Raw genomic sequence first — 20859 nt, 5'->3', positions numbered from 1 at the left:
CTTCCAAAGATCCTCTTCCACACCTAGCCCACCCAGGGGTATACAAAATACAATGCACGTGTAACCTACCATACATAGGGGAAACAGGGCAAACCATCCCAATTAGGAAGGATGAACACAAACGACACATTAAATACCTCCATTTTGGAAAACCGTCCTTTCTGATCATGCACCCAAACATACCACAGAATTGATTGGAAAAATACCAAGTCCCTACACTGCACCAAAACCTGGTTCGAGAGGAAATTTAAAGAAGCATGTGAAATGCTCAAACATGACCCAAATCTGAACAAAAATAATGGCCTAACCATTTCAAGAATGTGGAGGACCCATCCGCAACCTTTATAGCAACCAGAACAAGCCAAAGAAAAAAAAAAATCCCATTACAAGACTTGAAGTGTTTTATTATTTTTTTTCCCTTAATATTCTATAGCAACTTGAACTGTACAAATCCAGAAGAATCTTAGTACATGAGGACTTAAACAGAGTTTATTGTAGTTTTTTATTTATTTTATTTATTAATTATAAAATTATTTATTATTTAATTTTTTTTAATTATTATTTTTTATTTTTTTATTTATTCAATTTTTATTTTATTTTATTTAATTATCGCTAGAGGTCATGGCTAAGAAAAAGATTAATTAACAGCGTAGATTTAATTTACCAGTGCAGAGTGCAAGAGCATATAGCTTGGTTCCCTATACATGTGTATCCTTCTGATGATGACATACAGGGGTCGAAACGTCATGTTATTTTATTAATAATTAGTAAAATAATCATTTCAACACGTGTGTTCTGTGTCCCTAAATTCGTAAATGTGAATGCTGATCACCGTGTAACCTTAAAAGAAAAAATTCCTTACAGTAAATAACATCTACAATCTACCTGACTTCAACCAACACTGAATTGACCTGCAAACTAAGTGAATAGCCAATCAGTGGCAACTCAGCTGATGTTGTCTACAACTGCACCTAAAGAGAACTCATCGCTTTGTAATACTCTCTTTGGTAATTTTTTTTTTTTTAAATGCTTATTTGTGAATTGATTTTTGTGCTGTGTACTGAAGAAATTTTACATGTATTTTACATTCTTTGCTTTTATAATAAGTATTTCTTTTTACTTAATAAATGTACAAACATCTATTTGTCTTTTCTTTTCATTTATTTTCGTAGTAAATTTTGGAATTTTTATGTACAAAATAGGTTTCCAGAAACCTAGGGCAAATAAGGATTCGACTTACAATGGATCAACTTGCAACCATAATATGGGAACCAACTAGGTCATGAGTTGTGCAGTGTGCAGTGGATTGCCTGAAATAGAAATACTTCACCTCACTAATACCCAAGAAATTTTGGGTTCAAACCATCTGCAAAATAAAGTTATTAGCTCAGTATTTTGGGATGCTTAAAGTAAATACAGGACTGATTTAAGTAATAGTTTTTAAACTACTAGTTTTATAATATATTAGTTTGCAATTTCAGCATACTTTAAAAAAAAATTCAGTTTTATAATTTAATTTCAACTACTAAGGCATCCTCCATCAGTTGCACTTAATGTATACAGAATAAGATATGCAAACTTCATTCACCGTTCTCAATGATGAAGATATGAAAGACAACAAAATTAAGGAAACCATGCCTCAAACTGAAGACTGAAATTAATTTAAAAAATAATAACAGCTTAAGATTATGACATTTACCATAATTTTAATGTCAGACAATCATTTTGATGTAGGATGGTAGATAATCATTTGAATAAAGTCACCAAATTAAAACCTAAAAAGTTTTAATTTGCTGACCAGTGTTATGCTTTTTCAGTCTGTCAAATGGGACTTGCTGAACAAGCCATTTTTCACGAGTTTAAAGAATCACTGAGTTCCTCCAGAAACTCTCTGAAATTCAAACATTTCTCTAAAAAAAAGTTGTGAAGCCTTTCATTAAAGAGACCTTTATTTTAGAGAGCTTCTGGAGTAACTCTATCCAATCAATCTTAAAACAAAACTCATGGAGTGGGGCTTGTTCAGCAACATCTCATTTATCAGTCTGAAAAAGCATAAATCACAACGGTCAACAAATTTAAAAAAAAATTAGGTCCTTATAATATATTTTAAGGTGCTGAATCTAAATCTACAATCCAAAAAAAATTCCATCATAAGGATCCCCTCTTCAGCTGTGGACTTTTCAATGAATTTTGGAATATTTTATCATGAATGAGTTAGTGATAATACTAGAATTTTAAATTAATGTGATTTAGCAGCTCTTTTTTTTATTGTTGTAAATTTCAAAGCATTCAACAGTAGCATGAAATGAGCCCATCTTGCATCAAGGAATAAAATATAAATTCAACCTGTTAGAAGTTTTGCTTGCATTGAATATCTGCAAATTTCCTGTTTGTTTATTATTATGCTACATTTTAAAAAACAGGCAGTAAAAAAAAAAATGCAGACATTTTCTTGTATGCATGATTCATTTCTTCTTCTTAAGCAGCTTTCTCTAATTTGGAGGTTAGCAATCATAGTATGCCCAAGTGTCCATATCTCTGCCCTATCAAAATTAAATGTTGGGGCTAATACAGTGTCTGCAGTTAAGGTGGGACAAGATAATATTCTACACCTGTAGATGTGTATGCTCACATCTACAGGCATAGATGTGAGCATACACATCTGTTTTGAGGGACAAAAAACTCTCCAACCCTCCATAGGAGGCTGGTTAACTCACCTTTGACTGAAAAGCCATTGAGTCAAATAGATCTTTGGAAGAAATGCAGAGTAATGCAAAGTCAACTTACTTTTATCCTAGCACCGTGTTTCACATTTAAAGTAATGAAAATATGTAGTTGAGTGATGTTATCCTGATGTGGATAAAAGATTATCCACATCACAGATGGGAATTCAAGGTCTTTCTAGACAAAGGACTCCATCAGAATCAATTGATCTACAGAGCTCATGATTCATTTATAAAGTATTAAATAGCAGCATAACATCACTCAACTACATATTTTCATTACTTTAAGTGTGAAACATGGTGCCAGGATAAAAGTAAGATGACTTTGCATTACTGTTGCATTTCTTCCAAAGATCTATTTGACTTAATGGATTTGCCCAGCAAGTCACAGACTTGAAAGTAAACAAAAAATTGATGTAACAGAGTGTCCAAGACCCTCTACCATAAACACAAGATATTGCAGTACTGATGATAATGCTTCCTTCTGATGACAATGATTTCCTAATCAGTAGGTAGGAAATCACTCTCATCAGAAGAAAGCAAATGATTTTAAAGATCTGAATATGTCTAAACAACAATTTGGACAGCCTAGATCTCAGCTTCAACAGAGGAACACATTAACTTCAGGAACAAAAATTTCTGCTTTTAGAAAGAGAAACAAAATCCTGGCTACACATTTTTAGATAAAGAATGTGGGATATGATACTTGTGTGAAGATGACTTTTTTCTTTTTTTTTTAAATTTAGGAATGAAGTTTGAGTTAAATGATTATATTGCTGCAAACAGTTTTCTTATCCACAGAAAACAGAAATTCTCCATACTTCCCACACATATACAGTGAGCATGAAGTAAACTTCCATTTGGAACATTTCTGGCAATTAAAAATTATTGACTGCATTACTGTCGGGTACTGTAAGGAGAATTTATAAACATTACTATTTTTTGTATTTAGGGGAGAGTAAGAAGATGGTAGAATAAAAATGATAATCCTGAAAAGGTTTACACCAGAAAGGTGGAATATAAAACACAAGCTCCTTATTGATGTTTGAGAAAATCTGCCGCTGTTGCATAGTGTTGGATCCTAAAAATTTGTTCAAGCATTTGATAAAAATGGATTACACTTTTCTAACTGCAATATTTTTCAAAAAACATTGTCACAGAAATCTTGCTGGAATAAAACTAGAAATTTTGAACCCATTCAAAAATATAGAAGTTTTTTCTATATCAAATATAGAAATTATTTGATCAAATTATTGTGATGTTCAATATTAGGGAACAAAATATCATTAAAGGTTCATTCTAACCTGGACGTTTACTAAAAATCTTTATGCACTGAGTAATGAGTAGAATAGCAACAATCCTAGCAAAAATGGAAAGATAAACAGAAAAAGTAATTACAAGCACATTTATATTTGTATGTATTTTTAAGAAATACACAGATCTACAATAATCCTTGGGTTATCAAACTGCAGTGGGAGGATAATTTGATGGTCAGATAAGTGAAGGTACAATTACATGATTGTACCAGAAGACAACTGACACTAATCCATTCAAGGGATTGCATAACTGAAAGTTGTGCAATCCCTTGAAAGTTGGGTGTATGTATTAATTATTTAACACAATTAATTAGACATTAATTTTTCAGATAACTGTCTCCCAAATGCAAGAAAGTGGAACAGAGCCACTGTTCCAGTTCTGGTTAGTATAGTAAGGCCTCACAACACTCTTTAAATAATCTCTTTAGGTATCTATGATAAAGTATTGATATTTAATATGATGGTTGTTATTTATACGCGTAGATAGGATTATGTGGTACTGATGCGAACACAGATTGATAAGAAAATAACAATTTATAAACTTAAAAGCTAATATTTCACTGGGATTATATCCAGAATCTTCAGAGCACACAAACAAAGTTTGTTACAAATGCGAGACAACCACAATTCGGTGTAACAGTGGGGCTAGTATAAGTAATTGCAGCGTGCAACACAAGACTAAAGTCCTAATATATCTAAGTTATAATATATATATGTATATATATATATATATATATATATATCTGGCACTTTCGTTATGGCAAGGTGGGTCTGGCAGACCATGATTTGGTCTTCCACACCCAACTTGCACTGCACTGCACAGAAGCTTCTACAAGTCAGAGAGGTTGTTTCCAGAATTAACAGAAGCCTTAACACATACTCCAAACCTTAACAAGTATGGCTGTATAAATCTACCAAAGATTTGGGAGACAGCCATCCTAAGACCAAATTAATATTTATTTATCTTAATTTTATTTTTTTCAAACTTTGGACTACTATTTTTCATAAGTTTCAAGAACTACTAAATTTTTTTCAAAACTTTGGACTACTGTTTTTTTTTTTAATAACTTAGATGCCGCCGTATTAGGACTTTAGTCTTGTGTTGCACGCAGCAATTACTTATGCTAGCCCCACTGTTACACCGAATTGTGGTTGTCTCGCACTTGTAACAAACTTTTTTGTGTGCGCTGAAGATGCTGGATATAATAACAGCGAAATATTAGCTTTTAAGTTAATAAATTGTTATTTTCTTATCAATCAGTGTTCACATCAATACAGTTTAAATCAAATTCAACAGGTTGGTATTTATGTTATGGTTAGCTATTCTTGACACTTTGTGACAAAATTGGAATTTTGTCACAAAGTGTCAAGAATTTTTGGTGAAAAAGAAATCAGGAAGCTAGTTTCTTAAATAGATTAAAATAGGTGCAATAAATCCCCCTCCCCCAGATCCTTTTTTCAATGGAATGCTGTTAACTTTGCAGAAGTTTTAAAGTGCATATTATTTACACAATATTCTGTGCATGGTAGAAGTAATGCTGCAACTATTAGAAAAAAAAAAAAATTCTTGTATTGTTTATATTTATGCAATAAAAAAATCTTTGGGTTAAAAAAATCAAAGGGATGCTTAAGGGTCAAAGCTGTATAACTGAGAGGAGACCTTCACATAGCCTTTAAAGGAATGCAGAGAACCGACCAGGGCTTCTGACTTAATGTCCAATCCTCACCTTCTCATGGTGCACCCTGTTGGGATCTACTTGGATACTGAACGAAAGAGGATGGGCTGGCAATTTGGGATTTAGCCGACCAAATTGTATTCTTATTGGTTAAACCAAAATAAAAAATGATGGTACAACATGACAAAATTTCATGCCGGCTGGGGCGTCGCCCGGTTAAACAAAGCACCCCATTGTTTTCGCAAGGGAACCAGGGCGAACAGTGAAAAGTCAATTACTGGAACAAATCTGAAAACAAACCCCAACTTGACATCACCAGAGTTAAAGATCAGTACTATCAACATCAGAAGCCTGAATGACAAAGAAATGGAGATAGCTGAGGAATTACATAAGTACCAGATTGGCATAATAGGGGTGACTGAAACAAAAAAGACAAAAACTGGTGAGATCTTTCTGAGCAATAAATACAAAATGTTATATTCAGGCAATGACAATCGAGCAAAAGAAGGAGTAGCCATAGTATTCAACACAAAATACGAGGCTAATCTTCTTGAATGGCAGTCAGTCTCAAGTAGAGTTATGTGGGCAAATATGAGAATGGGGAACTGGACAATGAAACTTATTTGTGCCTATGGTTCCACAGAAGGTCCTACTAAGGTAGTAGTGGAGGAATTTTTTGAGGCTTTGGAAAAAGCAACTGACACAATGAAAAATGAAAAGTTGGTCCTTGTTGGGGATCTAAATAGCAGAGTAGGAAATGATTGTCAGACATACAAAAATATTTTGGGAAAATTTGGAGAAAAGAGCAAAGCTAATAATAATGGCAAATATCTGTGGGATTTCTGCTAAGGACATGGACTGGTTATTACTAACACCATGTTCCAACATAAAAATGTGCACAAATTCACATGGAGAGAAGAGGCTAGGAATAAGAAAAGTCTCATTGACTATGTTATTGTTGATAGTAATGTTTTCTCCCTGGTGCAGGACACCAGAGTGTACACAGGATTTGAAATTGGAAGTGATCACTATTTAGTCCTGAGCAGGATAAAATTGAATTTCATATTGAAAAGAATAACATGTAAGAAAGTTTTAAAGCGAATAAAAGTTGAGCAGCTCTCAGATGCAAACTGTAGACTAAAATACACAAAGATTATTGAAGAAAAAATGAAAGAGTTTGAGAACAGGAATCAAACCTTGGAGATTCAGTGGCAAACTCTGAAGAAAACATTGATTGATTCTGCCAGAGAGGCATGTGGTGAGGTTGTCTGCAAGGATAAAAAAATCAGAACTCCCTGGTGGACACAGGAAGTTAAAGCGGCAGTGAAGGAAAAGAAGAAAGCATATCAAAAGTTCCTGTCAAATAAGTCAGCTTGTGCTCTTAGAGAATACAGAGACAAATGCAAAAATGCTAAACACTATGTAAAACTAGCTAAACAAAAGTCATGGGAGGACTTTGGCAAGAATATAGAAAATAATTATCAAGAAGGTGGCAAAATATTCTGGAGGTTGTTGAGGAAGCTTAAGAATGGAGGAAAGAGTGCTGTAAAAGGAGTTAGAGATGATAAAGGTGACATGAAAATGGGAGAAAAAGATATCCTTGATGGAGTAATTACTTTGAAAAACTGCTAAATGAAACAAGCAGTGATGACAGCCCAGTGGTAAAAAACACTGACCAGGCATGCAGTCAGGAATACATATCCATACTTGAAGTAGAAAAAGCCATCAAAGGCCTGAAATGTGGAAAGGCAGCAGGAGTAGATGATATTCGACCAGAAATGCTGAAGTATGGTGGTATAAGAGTCTTGCAGTGGCTGCACTGCATAGTTCAGAAAGGCTGGACAGAGGGACGAATTCCCGATGATTGGAGTAGAGCTCTCATAGTACCCATATATAAAAAGGGAAATAAAACTGAATGTGAAAATTACAGAGGTATTTCCCTACTGAGTGTTCCTGGCAAGATCTATGTAAGTATACATGAGAAACGGTTGAGAAGAATTGTGGAAGAAAATCTTGGTGAAGAACATGCTGGATTCAGGCCAAATAGAGGCTGTCAGGATCAGATCTTCACTTTACAACAAATAGTCGAGAAAGCATGGGAACATAACAGAGATCTGTATTTAAGTTTTGTCGATTTGGAAAAGGCATATGATAAGGTGCCAAGAGAGAAGCTATTCAATATGCTACAGTCATATGGTGTCAATGGGGCATTATATCAAGCAATACTTAGTCTTTATTTGAGTTGTAAGTCAGCAGTTAGAATTGAAGGAAGTATAGGAGGATGATTTAATGTTAAATCTGGTGTGAGACAAGGATGTACATTATCCCTTTTGTTATTCCTTATCTATATGGATCACATTATGAAGAAAAGCGGTATTAAACCTGATATCAAAATTGGAGATGTTAATGTCAGCTCTTTGTTTTATGTGGATGATGTTATACTTCTAAATAAATCCACTAAAAGTCTGCAAGATTCTCTGACTAAATTGAATAGCTTTTGTAATAGTTATGGTATGAAGGTCAGCAGTAAAAAGACAAAGACAATGAAAATAGGCAGAATCATTGAAAATGTCAACTGTGCTGTGAATGGAGAACCTGTGGAACAAGTGAAACATTTCAGCTACTTAGGCACAATTTTTACTGACGATGGTAAATTAAATATAGAAATAGACAGCAGAATCAGCAAAGCTGGTATGGTAGGAAGTCAACTGAATAAATTCATATGGAATAAGAGAGAAATTAGTCGGAACACTAAATTAGTTGTATACAAGACAGTGTTCAAACCAGTTTTAACTTATGGATCTGAGAGCTGGGTCAGAAGTAAAGCACTTGACCAAAGACTAGAGACGGCAGATATGAGAGTCCTGAGAAAGATTATAGGCGTGAACAGATGACATCAATGGCAATATCATATTAAAAACGAGGATATTAGGAAAGAACTTGACATTGTCAACATCCAGGAATCTGTTAGCAGAGCTAATCTCAGGTGGTATGGTCACTTAAACAGAATGGGCGAAGAAAGATTAGCAAAACAAGTGTTCTCTGCCAGGTTGGCAGGAAAACGACCCAGAGGAAGACCAAGATATAGGTGGATTGATATGGTACAAAGTGCCTTAGACAATAGAAATATAAGATGTGATAATGTTGGAGTCTTGACAAGATATAGGTGGATTGATATGGTACAAAGTGCCTTAGACAATAGAAATATAAGATGTGATAATGTTGGAGTCTTGACAAGTAACAGACTGATTTGGAGGAAAATTGTAGATAGGAAGTTAGTAATGATGTAATTTTTTTCATGTAGTACTATCATATCCTGTACACCCATTGAGGTACATGGCAGGAATTTGATGATGATGATAATTAAAAATCTTTATTTAAGAAAATTATGTTATGTGTAAAAGTTGTTTAAACGAAAGTCATGAACACATTAATAGAAAAACAGCAAAATATTCCAGATGCTATTGAAAAATGAAGAGCAGTGAGTGAAAAAAAAAAATCACAAATCATAATGGTGATATAAAATCTAAACAAGGGTATTTGAAGTAATCTTGGATGTCTGAAGTCATTATTCTGAAAAATTATTAATGGACACAGACAGACAGAAACTTGTATATATCAACAGAAAAGATGTGTTCATAGTAATTGGATTTTAACAATACTTAATGCTGTTTTCTTTTATTAAAACCAAATCTCCATGGAGTCAAAAGACTCATCATAGGAGGTACACAGTTTTACATGCATATCAAACAGTGCTTTAAACTCAATGTATCTGCATTTACCAGCATGCCCAGATCAAGTTGTATCCCATTTATTTTCAACATCTAAGGATCAATCCAAAGACCTCCAGAAAGAAGTACATACAAACTACTCTGACACACAACTTAGTTTCAACCCCGAAACTTCAGACCTCTGTATCCCAATCAACAGAGGAAATCTAGGAAGCCCTATCACCAAGAATGGCAAGGCTGAAGTCGGTGGCCTCCTCCCTAAGTTCCTCAAACACCTTGACCAGCATGGGAAGACATGGCTGTCAGTCCTGATCTTCACCATCATCTCTACTGGAGAATTACCAGCCCTCTGGCAAGAACCTAAGATAGTTGCAGTTCCCCAGCTCTGTTGGAAGCCTTCACCCAATTGCCCTTCTATACTCAACTTACAAGCTCCTGGAAAGAATCACACTGAAAAGGATCTCCCTGCTCATCGAGATGGCTCTCCCTATAAAGCACAGACTTTAGGCCTGGCAGAAACTGCTGTGATCAAGTCTTGACTTTAACAACTGAGGCTGGGTTCCAAAAGAAATTAAAATCTGGAGCTGTCTTCATTGACTTGACATCAGCTTATGATACAGTCTGGAGCAGAAGCTTGCTCTCAAAGCTCAGTTTCATCATATAATGCAAAACAACCTTACACTTCCTATAATCTATAATCCATGCTCACAAACAGAAAAATTTGGGTCCATATTGGAGAAAGGACAAGCAGATCCAGATTCCTTCAGAATGGTTTACCCTGGGGCAAACCATTCTGAAGGAATGTTTTGGAATGTCTCTATTTTGTCTCCAACTCTTTTTAACATATATATCTCAGATGCAAGATCAAGCAAATATATGTATGCAGTTGATGATACTTCACCACAGCCTTCTTTCGATTCCATGGAGATTGCCCTGAACACAGATTTGGAGATTCTCGAGAAATATTTTGAGAAGTGGCACCTAAAGCTAAATCCCACCAAAACAGTGTCCACATTTTTCCATCTTAACAACAAGGAAGCAAACCACTCGATGTAATTTTCTGTGGCAGCCCAGTAAAGCATGTTCCTCATCTGTAATACCTGGGAGTGAACCTGGAGAGAAGTCTAACCTACAAAAATCACATTCGTAAAGTAAAAAACAAAATAAAAATGAGAAACATCATCTCAAGAATGAGTGGAACTAACTGGGGTTGCAGAGGCAAGGTACATAGCATCTCAGGCCTGGCCCTTGTTTATTCTGCTGCGGAGTACTACACACCAGTCTGGGAAAGAAGTGGTCACACAAACATTACTGACTCCCAACTGAACATAACCACGCGTACGATTAGTGGGACGTTGAAATCCATCCCTCTGCCATGGCTACCAGTGCTTTCCAACATAGCCCACCAAAATAAAGTAAAGTAAAAAACAAAATAAAAATGAGAAACATCATCTCAAGAATGAGTGGAACTAACTGGGGTTGCAGAGGCAAGGTACATAGCATCTCAGGCCTGGCCCTTGTTTATTCTGCTGCGGAGTACTACACACCAGTCTGGGAAAGAAGTGGTCACACAAACATTACTGACTCCCAACTGAACATAACCACGCGTACGATTAGTGGGACGTTGAAATCCATCCCTCTGCCATGGCTACCAGTGCTTTCCAACATAGCCCACCAAATATATGAAGAAGGCAGGCTTCACTAAAATAATTGGAGAAAATCACACATAACTTCCTCCTGCTGCCTCTCCACTCACCCTTATAAATCCCCCTAGAACCCAACTAAAGTCAAGATATCCATTTTGGGACATAACCAGAGCCTTTTATGGTCTAGCACCTTCAACCCACAACATGTGTAATCAACAATGGACCATGAACTTGCCAACAAATGGTTCTCTTGTGAAAGATCCCTTGCAGCTGCCAGATCAGCTTAATCCTTCCTAGGGCAGCTATCAACAGAATCAGGGTGAATCATGGCAAGTGCAGCTATCTCCTACATAAATAGAACATGGCGAATAGCCTTTACTGTGATTGTACCCATATTCTATAGACTATCAAACATCAGCGACTGTGCCCTTTGCCATTTCCACAGCAACCTGCAGGAGATATATGAAGTGTCAAAGGGGGCTCTAGAGTGGCTTTCAACACTGGGTATAGCTGAACTCTACCATAAGGGCATATACCCACCTACCTTTAGTCATGTGTCCTTTGGTACTGCAATAATGTCAAATCAGATAATCCACTCTTCCTTTCAATTATCAAATTACTGTTTCTGTTCCCTTAATTAAAATATCTGATATTTCACCAGATTCACCCTCCATTCCAGCTAAAATCATGCAGTCCAAGTAAAAAATTCCACGAATGGTTCAAGAAAAAAACTCCAACTTGATGGTGAGCCTGCACTGCAGCAGCTTGCAAAAGACACAAATCTAACTTTGAAAGAACCAACTGCAGAAAACTTGCTTCCTGCTCAAATGAGAGTCATGCTTTCTGGTCCCTCGTCAAGGCCAATGGATGCAACTAATGCCCCTCTATGCTTCCATTTCTTTTACACTCTAGATCAGTGTTTCCCAGATTTTTCCTACAATGGAACACTTCACAAATCCTGAAATTTTCATGGAACACTTTGGTTATTTTGTAATGTATTAATAATTAATTATGGCATAATGATAGAGTATTAGTACACTTATGCATGCAGTGTGACATGTTGACAAATATAAAATTACACCCTCTGTACAAAAAGAAACTGAACTTTTTGAAAATAGAAGAACCTAGTGGCGCCACCTGTTTTATCTTTTTGTTTTCGAAAGCGGCAACCTTCATTAGCGTTATGTCAACATAACACTAATGAAGGTTTATGACATTTGTTTCATTAGAAGCTGAGTTATAGTGCCAAGAGTGACAGTATTTTGATGAACAGTCGGTCATCATGATATTCATGCCGTATGCGACGAATTCTTGCTATCAATCGCTTCAAAACTTCGAGATAAAACTCACCATTGACCGTTTGGCCAGGCGGAATGAATTCTTTATGGATAATGCCCTTGGAATCATAGAAACAAATCAGCATTCTCTTTAATTTTGACTTTTCCAAGCGACTTTTTTTCAGATGCCCCTCTTCTGGTGGTCTCAGCACTTTGTTTCGGACTCATACTCAAAACACCACGCTTCATCACCAGTGGTTTTTAATGAGGTCTTTGCAGTGTTCAATTCGATACATTTTTTGGTTGTCAGTCAACTTGAGGGAACAAATCGCGAATTCATCTTACGAAGGCTCAAACTCTCGGTCAAAATGTTGTGCACAGTTGATTTTGAAATCCCCAATTTATCTTCAATCAATCTCACAGACGATTTCGGGTTTTCTTTGATGAAATCACACACTTTTTGGATGTTAACTTCGCTCAGTCCAGTTTTTGGACGGCCTGGCTTTTCGTCTTCCTCGAGCATCTCACAACCACTTTGAAATCACTAAACCACTTGCAAACTTGAGTACAGGATAAGTATTCATCACCATATGCTTTTTGAAACATTTGATGCGTTTAAGTAAAACTTTTACCAAATTTAACACAAAAATCAATCGCAGCTCTGTTTGAAATTCATTTTCCGACTGTTCGTCAAAACACACTGTCACTCTTGGCGCTATAACTCTGTTTGTAATGAAACAGATGTTATAAACAGTTGACACAACACGACTGAAGGTTGCCGCTTTCGACAACAAAAAGATACAACAGGTGGCGCCACTAGTTTCTTCTATTTTCGAAAAGTTCGGTTTCTTTTTTTTGGACAGAGAGTGTACATTTAAATCAGTTATCAATCACTGGACTAATGAAATCTTGTAGCATATTGTAGTTTCCTCAGACCAACATCATTAAATTAATTTGTGCTGATTTTCATTGACATATCCCATTCTTTGGAGGAAAATTGTAGATAGGAAGTTAGTAATGATGTAATTTTTTCATGTAGTACTGTCATATCCTGTACACCCCTTGAGGGTACATGGCAGGAATTTGATGATGATGATGATGATGAATATCCCATTCTGATCACCAAAAATTTATAATATTATTATAAGTACTTACAAGTGAACGCAGACTTTTTTCTTCTGTGTGCTGGTAGTTTTCCCTTCCTTTTGTACATCCTGAAGATCGCTTTGCAGGCTGGAGGTGGATGAATCATTATCTGTTGCGTCACAAACACCTTCAATAAGAGATTTCTTAACACCAAAATTAAACAAAGTCCCTTGTCTCCTATTCATATTAAAATTTAAATGTGAGACCTATTACTTTTAAAAAATCACAGGACTACGGTTTCGAAACAAGCACTTTCACTCTACAATACGAACATGCGAAGAAAGTATTCAGTATTACTAGATTTCAGAACCAGATACAGACTACCTTGATCTTCAATTTCAGTGGAAAAATTTTCTTTATACTTCCTTGCTGATTGGTCACTAACATTTGCAACACAATGTTATTTTGTTCAGCTTTGAGAACAGAGGATCCCCGTCCACTGTTGTAATCGGCTTGCAGGTAATTTTTATGACTGGTCATAAACAGCAGTATTCCCTTTCCTGAATGTTGAAAGATTTAGATGTGTGAAAATTAATGATAATTCATGAATATTTCTGTGTTTAAAAATATGCGGCTTGGTCACTGACATTTGCATCACAGATGTTATTTCGTTCAGTTTTGAGAACAGAGGATATGCCGCCCATTGTTGTAATTGGCTTGCAGGCAATTTTTATGACCTGTCATAAACAGCAGTATTCTCTTTCCCGAATTACTGCCATGTTTAAAAATACACGGCTTGGTCACTGACATCAAAGAACACTTATTCATTTTCCTGGAACACTGGTGTTGGGTGGAATACAATTTGGGAAATCCTGCTCTAGATGGTGCCACTACATCATCATCATCATCATCCAACATTAATGTTGGATGATGCCTAACCTCCAGGCATCATTCTTCTGTTCAAACTTTTGCAGAAAAGATCATGGAAATTACTTCCCATTATTACTAAGGGCATCACACTGCATATTTACTCTTGATATTCTGTCAGAAATACATTAAAACAATCCTGAATAGCCTGGATATTCAAGTCCTCTGGTCCTCATGATACCCCTCTAATTGTGCTCAAAACTTGTGTTATAGGTTAAGTGTTCATTCACAAGAACACAAGTTTTGAGTATAGTTTCCTACTCATCTGGCTTCTGCCAAATATCTCATTTCAGCAAAGCCTATAATTAGCCCATCCCAAAAAAATGGAGAAAAAAGGCAGAAATCAAATGATTGTCCTATTGCTCTCCACGGTTCTCTTGAAATAATGGAGAAGGTTGGTCCTCAGCAGTTAACTTCCTGTCCACTTGGAGGCTCAGCAATTAATTAGTGACCAGGAATGAAGATTCTGCACCTGTCAATCCAGAGCAGTCTGCAGTGCAAAGGTGAGTAATGTTGCCCAAACCCAGGCAACATTTCTCATCTTTAGACAGAAGTCAAGGAAACAATTGGAGAAACTAGTGTATTAGCTCATTTCCGGAGTATCTGATTTGGAATAGAGGTCTCCTCATGACAATACTGTTTTATGGTTCCTTCCACCATTTGCAAATAAATCCACAATTTCTTCTATTGATTTCCTTGCCATTCTTCAATGGGATGAGAACAAATTAGTGCACTTGGCTACCAAAACATAGTCCTCTCAATTCTCACCATAAAGATCTTGCTTCATTTTGATAATACTCAGATCTGCAAACGAGATTGAATTTCTCCTCTTGATCTGATTTCAACTTTAGCCTTTTCTGGCACCAACACATCATATCCATAGCCTCCTCAGCCTCAACAACCTTGGTGTCCTTTTCCACTCAAGAAATAGAAAAGGACCAAGATTAGCACTTTAGCTGCTAACACTATATACATCTGAAATATGCCCAAACATTTAGGGTGGTGCACCAAAACTTTCATACCCACCAATATTTCATATCTAGTAAAAGGAGGTCCATTTAATGGGTGACTTACTCCCCCTCCCCACATACACACTAACTCATTTCAATCACTTCCTCAGAGATATTCTCTTTCTACCTTATGCTTTTCTATAGTTATTTTCATGGCTGTTCTGCTGAACTGGCTCCCACCAATACTTCATTTCTACTAAGCCTATAAAAATAAAGGCAGATGGACAATACCCATTCACACTGCAGACTTAAATGTGCAACAAATTCTCAGTCTGTCCTCTGGAACATTTCTCATCTTGCTAATATCCATAAGAGACTATGACTTACATCTGTTCAAGAAATACATCAGTAAGTTGCTTTTTTTTTTTAAACCACTTGTCCACAAGATGCTGTTGATTTTGCAAATATTTGTGTGTGGATTAATTAAAAACTATAAAACAGATGTCAGAATAAACTTACAATACCTTTAATTCTGTGACCTGACTGGCTATATGCCACATTAAGCTTTCATTTAAATATTTCATGCCATATGGTCCTATGAGCTCAGCTAAGGCACACAGTTCTGAAATACACAAGGAAACACAAATATTAAGATAATTATTTCATAACAATATATGATACATTTTCCTTTCTAGACTTTTAATTTACTAAGACTCAATAAGAAAAAAAAAAAAAATAATGCATGATTATAAAATTTATGAAGATATATTTTTCTTTAAGATGTATCCAGATTTATCTGAAATTTCATGCTCATTCCATTAAACAGTTCACATATGACTTGAGACTGAGTTGCTGGTACTACTGTTGAAATACATTATAATATTTTGTAATTATGACAATGTCAACAAAATCACCTCCCCTTCAAACTCCAGTTTAGGGGTGGGGAAGGTCACATTGTGCTGGATCTGGAATTTGAGGGGGGGGGGGACACAAAACAATAACAGTGACATTTATCAAATTTTGCACAAAGAAAGCAGAGTGAATGTAACCGTTGAGGTGAAGAACCAATTGCTTGTCAGTTCCAAATCATTTTTGCTGCAGATTTTCCTAAGTGATGGGAAGACAACCATAAAAATATAGAAGATAAACATCACAAAGGTTGAAAATTATTCTGATAGCTATAGAAAAAGCTTAGAAATAGAGTAGGGTAAAAGGAATCAGAAATGAAAGAGGTGACATAAAAACTAAAAAAAAGATATTTTAGAAATCTAGAGTAATAATCTTGAAAGAAATGATAAAAAAGCAATCACAGAATGGAAGAAAATATTCAAGAGAAATCAGGAGTACATTACCAATACTTGAGGTAGCAAAAGCCACCAAAAAACCAGGAATGTGAAAAGGCAGCTGGAATAGATGATAATCCACAAGAAATGCTCAAAGATGGAGTATACAGGTTATTCAACCTTCTGATTAAGAACTAATCAGAAGGTTGAATTTGACATAAATTCAACTTACCTATCTTACATGTTGAAAGTTTTTCTACTTGGTTATACTATAAATTAAAGATGCCAAGAAATTATATTCTTGGTTTAATCCTTTATTCAAGTGTGGCCAAACAAAGTTTGCACATGAATTAACTTCATGTGCACACGACTGGGCAACTCGTATATAGAGGCTAATATCATTTTGCTTACACTTGGATAAAGGATTAAACCAAGAATATAACTTCTTGGTATCTTTATCATTTCTGAGTCTGGCTCCCACTGATGAAACCTCAATAAAGGTCGAAACCGGTCTGGGTAATGACCCTTCCCAAAGCACATATCTTTACAGACACGTTGTCATTATACATGTCTGTAAAGATATGTGCTTTGCATTATTGGATACTAAGGCAAGCGATGTGAAATCACTGGCCTCTATATGTGAGATGCCTAGTTGTGAAGTTACTTCATGTGCACACTTTGTTTGCCTACACTTGGATAAAGGATTAAACCAAGAATATATTTTCTTGGCATCTTTAATTTATACCTGACTTACATAAATTCAACTTATGTAAATCATTCTGAAAGGATTATGAAAAAATCCCAGTTACATTATCCCCTCATATGTTACACACACACACACACACACACACACACACACAGCAATTGTGTGCAAAGTAGACAGTCTGCAGTGCACGCATTCACCTTGCTTATTTTTTGAACCATGCACTTTCATCATTTTTAGTGTTTGTGTGCACACTGGGATAGAGTACAATCATGACTGGAAAAAGGAAAAGTGGAAAAAAGTGAATCCATGCTAAATATGCCAAAATTTATCTGGACATGAAAATTATACGAAAAATAAATTATCTGGTACTTGTCTGATAACACAGTCCAACACAATTTTTGCTGACTTTTATATGAGACTTGTTTTTTACTAATTTGGGTGCACTGATTTCAAATATCAAACCCATTTTTCTCTATCATGTCAGGTTTTTCCTTTATCGCATTTTCTTTTTGGTAATTTGTAAGTTTTTGATAGTTTTAAGGAGGCAGTACTATTCAGAGGATCAAAAAAATCGATTTTTTAATATTATTTTCTGAAAGTATGTACTTTTAAAAATCTGTTGCAGGTTCTTACGCATTAATTCGTTTACTAACAAGCGAGAGCTGTGAGCACTCCGATTCTGATCTGCGCACCGCTTTGAATAATAGGCTATATCTTCGGAAATTTTTCGAATTTCTTGATAAAAAGTTAGGAACAGAGTTTTAAAAGTACATACTTTCAGAAAATAATATTAAAAAATCGATTTTTTTGATCTTCTAAATAGTACTGCCTCCTTAAAACTATCAAAAATTTACAAATTAGCAAAAAGAAAATGCCACAGAGGAAAAACCAATTGATATTTGAAATCAGTGCACCCAAATTAGTAAAAAACAAGTGTCAGATCATAATCAGCAGAAAATTTTTTTTTTTTTTGTTGGCCAATGTAATAACAAAAAAAAAAGGTGGATGTAAAAAAGAGATAAGAAGAATAGCACTAGCTAAGAAAGCGATGACTGATCTAACTAAGATCTGGAAAGACAGGCACATCTCCAAAAAGACCAAAATTAAGCTTGTAGAAACCTTATTTTTTCAATCTTTCTCTATGCTTCTGAGTCTTGGACAGTGACAAAAGATGACAGAAGAAGAATTGAGGCATTCGAGCTCTGGTGCTGGAGAAGATTGTTAAGAGTGTCTTGGACAGAAAAACGAACAAACAAAAGTATCCTAGAAGAACTGAATATCCACACAAGACTGATAAACATAACTGACAAGAGAATAGTGCATTTTGGACACATATGTAGAAGGGAAGGCAACTGCCTGAAAAAAATCATCCAGGGTAAACCTGGGAAAAGAAAAAGAGGAAAACTCCCCCAACAGGTGGATTGACCAAATATCAAGAATCACTGGACTTAAACTAGAACAAGCAATAACAGACACATAGGGGAGAAAGAAATGGCGAAGTATCATCAGGAAGGTCACGAGTCCTCAGACATGAGGAGATCTGAGAGAGAGAGACACACAGAGAGATACGTTTATGCATTTATTCACATTTGTTTATACACTTACCATATTTATTTATACTTAAAGAATTTAATGAAGCAATAGTGAGCAAGAATAGGAGAAGTAGTGATAGTAATCAATGCTAAACAAACTTCTTCAATGGGAATCACTTTCAAGTACAATAATAAAAGGACAAATTACCTCCTTGTTTGTGCTACCAGAAAAGGCTCTGTTAGAAAAGAAATGTAGGACTTTTTTGGATCATGGGATGGAGCAGATCATAGATAATTCTCGTTGATTACCTAAACATAGTAGGAGATCAATCCCAGACATACTGAATATATCTTATAATAATAGTAATGATGGTAAGTAGTAGACTTCAGATGACATTACAAAAAAATTATGGATAAAACTACCGTGTTAGAGTAAAACTTTAGTTTAATATAAACCAAAATATATACACTCAATGTTTCGACCTTCACATTAAGGTCATCTTCTGGAGTATACGTATATATACAAAGAACAAGCTGCACTACAATCTACATGACATGCTAAAGTGAATGATCAACCGTTAAAACTACTTACCTAACATCTGGTGTTAAAAAAAAAAAAACTCATTACATCAAAGCTAGAGTCCTGTTATTATTATCTATTAGGTTACAAAGTTAATTAAGCTGGAGAGTAACATGTTCATGCATAAAATAATAGATAAATAAATAAAATAAACAGAAAATAAAATTACTTATATAAGTATACATATAAATTGCAACTGGTATGGATAGTGGTCAATAAAAATGAAAAATTGCTTAGTCCTAAAGTCAGGGTTTGCAGAAACTAAGTGGACTGAATGTGTACCATTCAAATTCTTGGAATTTTTAAGCACCCATTATTATTAAGATTAGGGTAGTTAATCAAAATTTCACAGGCTTTTTTAATTTCTGTTCATACCAAGTTTTTGTATGATACAAAGAACAAGTACTTTTCCAATCAATTCGATGTAGGGTGTTAAGAGCGTGATCTGAGAGGCCTGCTTCACCAAAATTATTATATTTAATGTCTTTTTTTTTTTTTTTTTTTTTTTTTTTTTTTTTTTTTTTACGGATACGGATTGTACGTCCAGTTTCCCCAACATAGGTAAGTTACAGGTGCAATAGATGCAATAAACTCCAGGGTGTGCCAATTGGGGGGAGAGGATCCTTAGAGGTGTTGAATATGTTTTTTAATTTTAAAGGTGATTTAAAAGTGGCACTAAAATTATAATGATGTAGGATTCTATTGATTTTTTCTGATAACTCTTTAATGTATGATTGTGTTATGGTTTTACTGTAATCTATATTACTTTTTAAAGTTTTATGAAGAATTTTATTAACGGTATTTTTGCTACATCCATTATTTATAAATGTATTGCTAATAATTTTTAATTCTTGTTTAAGAGCTTGTTCATTAGAGCAAATTGTTATAGATCTGTTTTTGAAGGTGTTGATAACTCCAAATTTCTGCGAAGGGTGGTGATATGAGTTAGCACGTATATATATTGGCCGGTGTGTGCGTGTAGGCTTATGGTAAACAGTGAAGGATAGACTGCCTGAGGGAAGATGTGTGACTAGTGTATCCAGGAAAGGGAGTGCGTTCTGATTTTCAATTTCAATAGTAAATTGTATGCACTCATGTTGTTTGTTCAGGTGGCTAAGGAATGTGTTTAGCATTTGGTTGCCATGTGGCCAGATAATGAACACATTCTGAACAAACAACATGAGCGCATACAATTTACTATTGAAATGAGAACTCGCTCCCTTTCCTGGATACACTAGTCACACGTCTTGGATGGCACACATTCAGCCCACTTAGTTTCCAGCAAACCCTGACTTTAGGACTCTAAGCAATTTTTTATTTTTATTGGCCACTATCTATACGAGTTGCAATTTATATGTATACTTATATAAGTAATTTTATTTTCTGTTTATTTATTTATCTATTATTTTATGCATGAACATGTTGC

The 20859-nt window shown here is 35.2% G+C and overlaps 1 protein-coding gene across 6 annotated transcripts in view; it reads right to left on the bottom strand.

Annotated features, from left to right (window-relative positions):
- Window positions 1-20859, bottom strand: part of Hem (Nck associated protein 1 Hem) — a 393688-nt gene that overhangs the window by 103613 nt on the left and 269216 nt on the right. For all 6 annotated transcript variants that reach the window (XM_090409885.1, XM_090409889.1, XM_090409887.1 and 3 more), the window contains one exon: window positions 15857-15954. In XM_090409885.1, coding sequence (XP_090266011.1) covers window positions 15857-15954 — 98 coding nt within the window. The remainder of the gene's footprint in view (window positions 1-15856; window positions 15955-20859) is intronic.

The sequence above is a fragment of the Typopeltis vanoorti genome, chromosome 20 (assembly GCF_054136105.1).
Source record: "Typopeltis vanoorti isolate ZY-2024b chromosome 20, IOZ_Tvanoo_1.0, whole genome shotgun sequence".
Taxonomy (NCBI): Eukaryota; Metazoa; Arthropoda; class Arachnida; order Uropygi; family Thelyphonidae; genus Typopeltis; species Typopeltis vanoorti.
The sequence above is the reverse complement of the archived record's forward strand: the minus strand, read 5'-3'. Positions and strand labels throughout refer to the sequence as shown.